This window comes from Harpegnathos saltator, unplaced genomic scaffold, assembly GCF_003227715.2.
Source record: "Harpegnathos saltator strain DR-91 unplaced genomic scaffold, Hsal_v8.6 scaffold522, whole genome shotgun sequence".
NCBI lineage: Eukaryota > Metazoa > Arthropoda > Insecta > Hymenoptera > Formicidae > Harpegnathos > Harpegnathos saltator.
Genome location: NW_020230341.1, coordinates 648,891 through 656,696, shown reverse-complemented (window position 1 = coordinate 656,696; position 7,806 = coordinate 648,891). Strand labels below are relative to the sequence as shown.

General features: G+C 48.0%; 1 protein-coding gene across 2 annotated transcripts; it reads right to left on the bottom strand.

The window, feature by feature from the left end:
• Positions 1 to 727: 727 nt before the first annotated feature.
• Positions 728 to 7,578, bottom strand: SCAP (SREBP cleavage activating protein). Of its 2 annotated transcripts, none has more exons than XM_011139944.3 (13): positions 6,149 to 7,578; positions 5,871 to 6,049; positions 5,570 to 5,803; positions 5,251 to 5,431; positions 5,022 to 5,167; positions 3,855 to 4,950; positions 3,493 to 3,763; positions 2,318 to 3,402; positions 2,066 to 2,225; positions 1,672 to 1,855; positions 1,450 to 1,595; positions 1,086 to 1,297; positions 728 to 1,002 (listed from the first exon to the last, which is right to left on the bottom strand). In XM_011139944.3, exons 2-13 carry the CDS (start codon positions 5,984 to 5,986, stop codon positions 823 to 825), a joined length of 4,011 nt encoding a protein of 1,336 aa, XP_011138246.1. In that variant the 5' UTR covers positions 5,987 to 6,049; positions 6,149 to 7,578; the 3' UTR covers positions 728 to 822. The 2 variants fall into 2 exon arrangements, with proteins under 2 accessions (XP_011138246.1, XP_011138245.1); XM_011139943.3 differs by having other exon boundaries at positions 6,501 to 7,577.
• Between the last annotated feature and the right edge of the window lie 228 nt (positions 7,579 to 7,806).

Below are 7,806 nucleotides of genomic sequence, written 5' to 3'. Positions count from 1 at the left end.
GCTGTTAGAAGTGTCAGTTTTCGCGTGTTCGCACAGTTAAATTGCCTTATGCCGCGTTAGAATGCACCGTTTTAACAAATGCTACGCTAACATGATGTTATTTGAAACGTAAAAACGTAGAAACGTAAAAAAGGGTGTTTAAATAAAAGAGCGCTCTTACATTATATAATAAAGAAAAAGCTAGTAGACATTCCAAGATAAAGCACAGCCACTAAACATGTTAAAAATTAAAAATTATAAATGAAGAGAAATTATTAATAATTATTTAATTATTAACAATTGCTTCAGTGCTCAGTGCCCGATATTTTAAATTATTTCTTTCTCTTCTTCGTTTCGATAATTTTATAATTTTATAATTTATAATTTTATCAATGTAAGAGGCAACATTTTTAGGAATACATTTGTAACTGCAATGTACAGCTCTTTCAATCCTCTTTGTTCGTATTTCGCACTATTAATGTCGGCAGTTTCCAATAAAAATTGTAAAACACAGTTATACCGGATAAAAAAAAGAAATATTTCAACAGAGAGAGATCGGTTTCACGAAGTCGTACATTCTAAAATGTTCGTAATGTGATCGAAGACACGAGCTTACATCGAAAATATGAATCACTCTTCAAAGAATGTGAATATATATAGTATAAAAGTCTACATTTCTAAGACCTAGACTAAAAAAGAAAAAAAGGAAATATAAGACACATTTCTCTCTCTCTCTCTCTCTCTCTCTCTCTCTCTCTCTCTCTCTCTCTCTCTCTCACTTTTTCTCTCGGGTGATAATGTTAAACAAAGAGAAACCACTATGTACATGTGCATACGGAGAAATTAGTCCATCTTATCGGAGACCAATGGAAATCTGACTATTCTCAACTGCCGACCAAAGTCGCAAACGACGCTGTCCCTCAGCGCCAGCATTTGTTTCACAAAAATGCAACTATCTTTATGACCCAATCTCACTTCCCGTACTGGTTCACCCGTTCTCACGTCCCAGACCACTAATGATCCCTGAAATATCGTCAATATTTAATCGAATGCAAGCTTAATCTCTTATCTATCGCGGTAAAAAAGAACTCCAGCACTGAGAATACCTGATTGCTGGTTATGAGAAGGTGATGCGTCAACATTACTAGTTGTAAACTGTAAGCTGCTCTGTGTGCCGGCAACGTATGCAGCAAGTGACCCTGGAAGCGTTCCCATACGCACAATCTTTCATCCGTGCCGATACTTATCACATATGACACGGAACACGTCGCAGCAGCTATAGCACCATCGTGGGCTTGAATACTATACACGCATGTTCCTGTGACCAAAAAAAAAAAAGAAATATCGCAGGATTTAATAATTGCAACAATGACCGTCTTTTTACCCAATCGACATTGTTAGAGACAGACACAAGTCGCTACTACTAAAGCTACTACTAAATAAGAGCCCTGAGATTTGTGGAGACGTTACCTGTTCTCCCATTGAGCTCCCACACGCACAACGATCCGTCTTGAGACCCACTACCGAATGTTGAGGAACATAACCTGTCGATGAAGAGGCACGATATTGGGCCCAAATGCCCGTGGAAAGTGTACTCAAGCCGCTGATCCTCTAAACTAGATGCGACAAGGGGGAAAATATAAAGCGATCCTCAGTGAAAGGGAACCTACATATTTTCCTATATACACATACCTATGTACTTTCAAGACATGATCTTGGCTACCCGTTATAACGTGCCCGTGATCGCTGTCTAGAACGGTGATCACCTGCTGATGCGCTCTCTGCGTACCAATTTTTATGCAACGCAGATCTTCCTCTGTCTGCATACCGTTGTTCAGATCCATGGGCGAACCGGCGCTACCCGTTCGCACATGAGCTAAAATGACACGTTAATTAAGTACGACAAATGTAGGATCAATGTAGGTTACAATTGTTCTCCAGTATTTTTAAACTACGGTTGTGCTTTTATTGTACGTATTATCAATCTCGAAACTGAAACACTCGCGCGATTCTATTCGTGACGATCGAGTCATCAATAGTGGGTGGTAGCATAGGAATAATCTGCCATATTTTCAAATTTACTTACTTCTTCTGTAAGACGTAAAACCCCAATCGATCTGATGGCCTTCGCTGTAGCTCTCGAGCTGTAGAAAGTCGAGGGTGCCGTTCAGTTTGGCCGCGACTACTCTGCTGCCGATCAGCTTGACAGCGGTGATCCCAAGTTCTGATCCATCGTCGAATAGACACTAAATCACAAAGGAATTACGGAGTAATTAATTTTCCTAGACGACGTACTACTCGCATCGCGGGCGACATTGATTATTCCAAAGTCTCTCACCTTGAATCTACCAGTCGTGCCCTCCCAAAATTCTAGACTGCCGTTGGCGCATCCCACCACTATAAGATTCTCTTGATAATCCATACACCAAATCGCGGATATGACGTGCGACATTCGCGTCACTCTATCGGTATTTATGGAGGACGCGCTGTCGACCAGACCGCGGTTGCTCGGTCTGGCGGTAACAGGTATGCTCGGTTGCTCTCTATTTCTGGACATTTGTATCTCTTCGAGCAGCCTGTTGTGCTTCTCCAACAAGGCTCTGTAGCGTTCCCCAAAATCGAAGCCTTGATCGTAATTCTGTTGGTTGGGTGTAAATTTCATCGATGAGAATTTGACGTCGACCGTTGACTTGAGATCGGGGATATCGTAGGTGCTATCCAGACTCCGACGTAGCCAGACTTGCTTGCCGCTGGGCATTTCGTTGATTTGATACTCGTAGTCCAAGGTGTTTGGTATAGATCGTCGCTTGTGGTGGTTGTTGTTATTGTTGTTGCTGCTGCCGTTAATTCCTTGTGCGTTGTAAGCGGGAGACAGCTTGCGCTGATATATCCCCGAGGTCGGCATGTAAAGTATCATCGAATTGGTCGCTTCCATCTCCCCCCTGGATGGCGGCGAGCCGCTCTCGTAGTCCGACATGAGCTCGTCCGCGTCCGGCGAGGTGTGACTCGGGATCTTCTGCGGGCTGCTGAAGAATTGCCGTCTGTCGATATGCGCCAGTTGCTCGCCCGAGATCGAGTCCCACACTCTGATGTGTCCCGCCAGACACGTGCTGGCGATGGTGTTACCATCGGTCGCTATGCACTCCACTTCCTGCGTGTGCCCTTCGAGCACCAAGGGCACCGCCTCTAGCACCAGCTGAGTGACCGAGTCTTGCGTCTTGTCTTGCTTATGCCAGCTGGTCCGCCACTCCGCGTAATTTCGAGAGCAGATGCAACGATAGAGCACGACCATCATGTACGCGACGACGATGACGCTAATGAGACACAGCAGAGCGGCCAAAAATATCTCCATCGGACTCGATGGTACAAAAGGCGCATCCGTATTAAACACGCGTCCCTCTGATCTGGACGGTACCTCCATATCTAAAAATAAAGAGAAGTGCGGAAATTAATGAAGCAACGGCCGGCTGAGCCCAGAGCACAAGAGGGCTTTTCACGAAGATATTTACGAACCAGAGAAATCGAGAGGATCGAACGCGGCGGTGGCGAGACTCTGCCATTGGAAATGCTGAGCATCATTTGGGTTGCTAATCTGCTTAACAAATTGCGGATTCATTGCGTGTGACAGTTTGATCGCCGGTAATATAGTCACCCGGCCGCCGGCGATCGAGACGTTGTACATCGCTAAGATCGAGGACCAATGATATAGCGACAGACGATTCCAAGGTGGAAAATTGACGGGTTTTAACTTGTTCAGTTCCTCAGTAGCATTGTTGATCAGGTCCTGAAAACAAAAGTCTTTTCTTCCTTTTCCCTCTAAAGAATACGTGCAGTGCAAGCAGCAAGCAAGCAGTGCGAGAACGCGAAAGGTTTACCTGTTCGTTAAGATGAGCGGGGTTGATGGTGGCGGTTGGCACAGAAACAGGCGTGACAGTGTTTAATTCGACATAATTGCTCAATGATTGAGGTCGGTCTATTGTATAGCCGTCAATGTCACTTTCTGGTTTCAACGTTTCGCTCAGATGTATCAAGTGCTCGACGATGCCAGAGTCATAGATGATTGTGCTGATCCACACGACCATGTACACCATGAACATATGTTGAAAGATACGTGTGCGTGCCCAGAAATTCACCAGTCTCAAGCGCTTTGGGATCTTGCTCGTTGTATGAGTGTTTTGTGTATTCGGAGCGATGACGTTGGTTGGACCGGCGTATAAGCCGTTTAACTTGGGATGAGACTTTGAGCGGAATATGTGAGGCTTTCTGTTGGTGATGGTGGTGGTGAATTGTTGTTTGCGCGACGTTGGAATGTGCGATAAGTGAAACTTGGCCGAGTTTTCGCTGGACAGTACCGTCCGTCGGATATCAATCGCCAGGACCGTCGAGTAGAATACCATTTGCAAGAAGAAGTCACTCACTAGTCCGATCATGGCGGATATGCAGAACTTTTGAATAACGGGCACAAAGGTGAACAGTCCGATGGTGAAGATTGTCACTTCCTTCAGCAGGGTCTTCGTGATGGACCATCCCTCCTTCGACAGACCCTGCGCGAAGCGTATCTTCACGTCCAAGTGCGCGGGTATATTGATGACGCTCTTGGTCAACACCAGCACGTTCTCGAGGCTGACGATCATCAGGTGCGGCAGCACTTCTTTGTAGCTCATGCTGAGAGTTAGACCAAAGAAGAAGCACACACCCATAGTCATAGACAGAGAGCCCATCACTGTCATGCTAGCACTGAAAGCGATGCCAATTTTCGATTTCAGCAATTCTATTTTCCGCACTGAGTAATACACGTAGAAAAATATCACGAGTAAAGCCATCGCTAACGGGAAGAACTCGAAATAGTTGAATTCCCCGGGATAGAAGACATGCAGCATCTCGTCTTGCGCGTCCGCAATCGTGGCATTATCGACGTTCTGGTGAAGTTTGTAATAGCTGTTCAGTTGTTGCTGCAATCCCTTTATAAATCTAGAAATGAGAAACGGCACGAGCGCGCGTGTTAATATAATATAATCGTATTACAGTTTACAAGTACTTACTCGTGATCATATTCCTTCAAATATATAGTGACAGCGTATTGGAGAACTCTCTGGCGAATCCGGATAGGATATCTCTTTACGCCAGTTTCCTTCAGGTTCATTCCAAACATCACTTCTGCGAGACTTATTTTACCTTTTTGAAAATTCTGCAACAATATAAATGCACACATCGAAAGAGAAGTGAATTATTGTCAACGAGTATATTCGTAAGGAAGAATGGCGTGTTTACCTGATAAGAAAATATTGTATTGATGAGATTTGTATCTTGAGAGAACAACTCTATACTTTGCTGCCAGAGATTTGCGGGTGACAGCACAAGGCAATTGTATTCTGGTAGAACCTCTGGTTTCTTTCCATTTCTCTTCTTCACTGCTTCAATGTGCAGGCACACTTGGCCCAGTGTCTTCAGTCTAAAAATCAGCGGTATCTCATTTTACATTCCCAGCTTTTTAACGTTGTCACTAGTACGCTGTCGCATACTAGTTAGTGACTACAAACTCTAAACTCGCCCAAGCGAGACCCAAGTGAGATGCACCATAGATACTTACGTATCTGGGTGTTGATAATTCTGTATAATTTCCAAGAGATTGAACACCTCGTACAGAGGCCCTCTGAAGGCGTCCATGAGCGTCAGATCTTCGACCCAAGGTACCACGCCGATCCTGAGCACTACTTGCTGAACGTACAATACTGAAGTTTCCGTGCCATTGACTGGTATAACAGTATGGTTAATCACGGTCTTCGGGACGTTGCCCGGCATGGGCAGATTGAGAAGCGGATAACTGCAACAGTGTTATTTTCAGTAACGCAGCTCCAACTCGATGATTGTGTACAACATGCGTGACTAACCAGCACATCATGATAACCGATAGCGCTAATGAGATTGTGGTGAAAGGATGGGACGAGAGGAACAGGCCGTGGGCATAGTAGGCCCCGGCCACCCTGTCCGGCAAACTGCGAGCCATTTCACCTACGTCCGTCCGAGTGACATCCCCCGATTAGTAACGATCGCACCACTGCCGGCTGACCTGGTAACATCGAGTTGGCGCTTCGTAGTACAGGAGCGAAACGTGACACAACGGTAGCCGCGTAAGATAGGTTATGGCAAGCAGAACAAAAAGACGCACATATTTTTCTTCGATTATCGCCGTTCGTCATTGCGCAACTGACGTATCGCACAGATTCAACCGTCAGGCTGAAACGTCATCTGCCTCCACATGGAGACTCGCAGTCCCACGTTTATGCGACAAATATACGCGTTCACTTATCCTCGCGTAGGTTAGAAGTTAACTGATAGCATCGCACTTTTACATCGCGCACGTTATTAAAGAAACGCGCGGCGAAAGAGCGGTGCGCGCTGCGCTACCACGGAGATGATCCTCATCTCTCAGTCGTCTCTCCGACTCGACGCTCAGCTCGTCCTAGGCAAGCAAGAGCGAAAGAGACACCCACGTCTCGTTACGGCTCTCTCTCACTTACAGCATATCCTAGTCTCCACCGCGCTTCATCGTCGACGTTCTCCACGATGCGCCATGGTCGAAGAAGTCGACGACGGATCGCCAATCGGTCGGATCGCGCGCGCGGATGTTCGCGCAATCACGACCTGTCCGCTATCTGCTCTCCGAGGAAACGTCGCGACGCACGTTTCGACAGAGTGGCGTCTGTCTCTGTGTATGTGTGTGTATGTGCGCACCTCACTCGGTCGCGACCGCGACGCAAAAAGCTGATGAGTGCGATGGGCGACAAGGGTCGCTCAAACGCGGCGTGAAAAAGGCGATGGCGAAACGGCCGAGTCACACAATGACGAAGACACGAGATCGCGCGCAAAACCCAGCGACTTATTGGAGGTTAGGTTCGTCCGTTCTTGCGCGGCGGAGCATTAGCGCGCAGTACGCAGGTTACTCGCAGGCTCCACCGGGGTAGGGACGGCCTGGCGACGTACTTGTTATTTACTCGCGACGCGAACCGCTCGTGTCGAACACGAGCACGTGTCTGTCTGTGAGCGCGTCATCGCGCACGCAACGAGAACTGCGAGCGAGCGAGCGAGCGAGCTGCGGGGATACGCGGTCGCGTACGCACGATTGACGAAGACGAAAACGAAAACGGACGATCCACCGTACGTCGTGCGCGTATTTCACACATGTACACGCACGCACGCACGCACACGCGATGCGCACGAACGACGACTGCGCTTCGGCCCGGCCTTTTAATCCCGGAGTGCAGTGGCCGTTTCAATCGCAGCCGAGTCGAGTCGAGTCGAGCCGCGCCGCACCGCGCCGCGCGACACGTAGAGAGACGTAGAGACACGGGCTTTCATTTATTTTTAAACGAGCCCGAACGTGCCTCCGCCGAGCCCCCGTCCGCCGACCAATCGCAGGTGAGAACGTGCGGCGCGCGCGGCACGGCAGTCACCGCCACGTTGTCGCATGGGCGACCGAATGCACGTGGCGCAGGAAAAGGCAAGTAAAAAAGGGAGCGTGATGCACGCGAGGACGAAGCGACGCGGCGCAGCGCAGCGCGGAGAGAAAAATCACCATCTGACCGGGGACGACTGTGACGCGTAACTAACTTACGCGTTTGCTCGGCGAGACGCGCGGGCGCGCACCCGGCTGATCCGCGCGTGACCGTATGCATAAAATCGAGAGAACGCCCGTGTGCTTCTGACACCGTCGAGAAAAAGAAGAAGGAGAAGCGTAAGAAAAGGAAGGATAAACGGTTTATTCCTTCACCTGGCATGATACGGAGCGCGTGGATAGCGCACGGTATGTCTTCCCCTCCCCCCCCC

What these genes read in the sequence shown, in the direction of transcription:
- SCAP (XM_011139944.3), bottom strand. Translation starts at nt 5,986, where the DNA reads ATGGCTCGCAGTTTGCCGGACAGGGTGGCCGGGGCCTACTATGCCCAC. An exon ending in ATACAATATTTTCTTATCAG is followed by an intron (nt 5,168 to 5,250) that starts GTAAACACGCCA and finishes ATATTGTTGCAG; the next exon opens with AATTTTCAAAAAGGTAAAAT. An exon ending in CATGTCTTGAAAGTACATAG is followed by an intron (nt 1,596 to 1,671) that starts GTATGTGTATAT and finishes TGTCGCATCTAG; the next exon opens with TTTAGAGGATCAGCGGCTTG.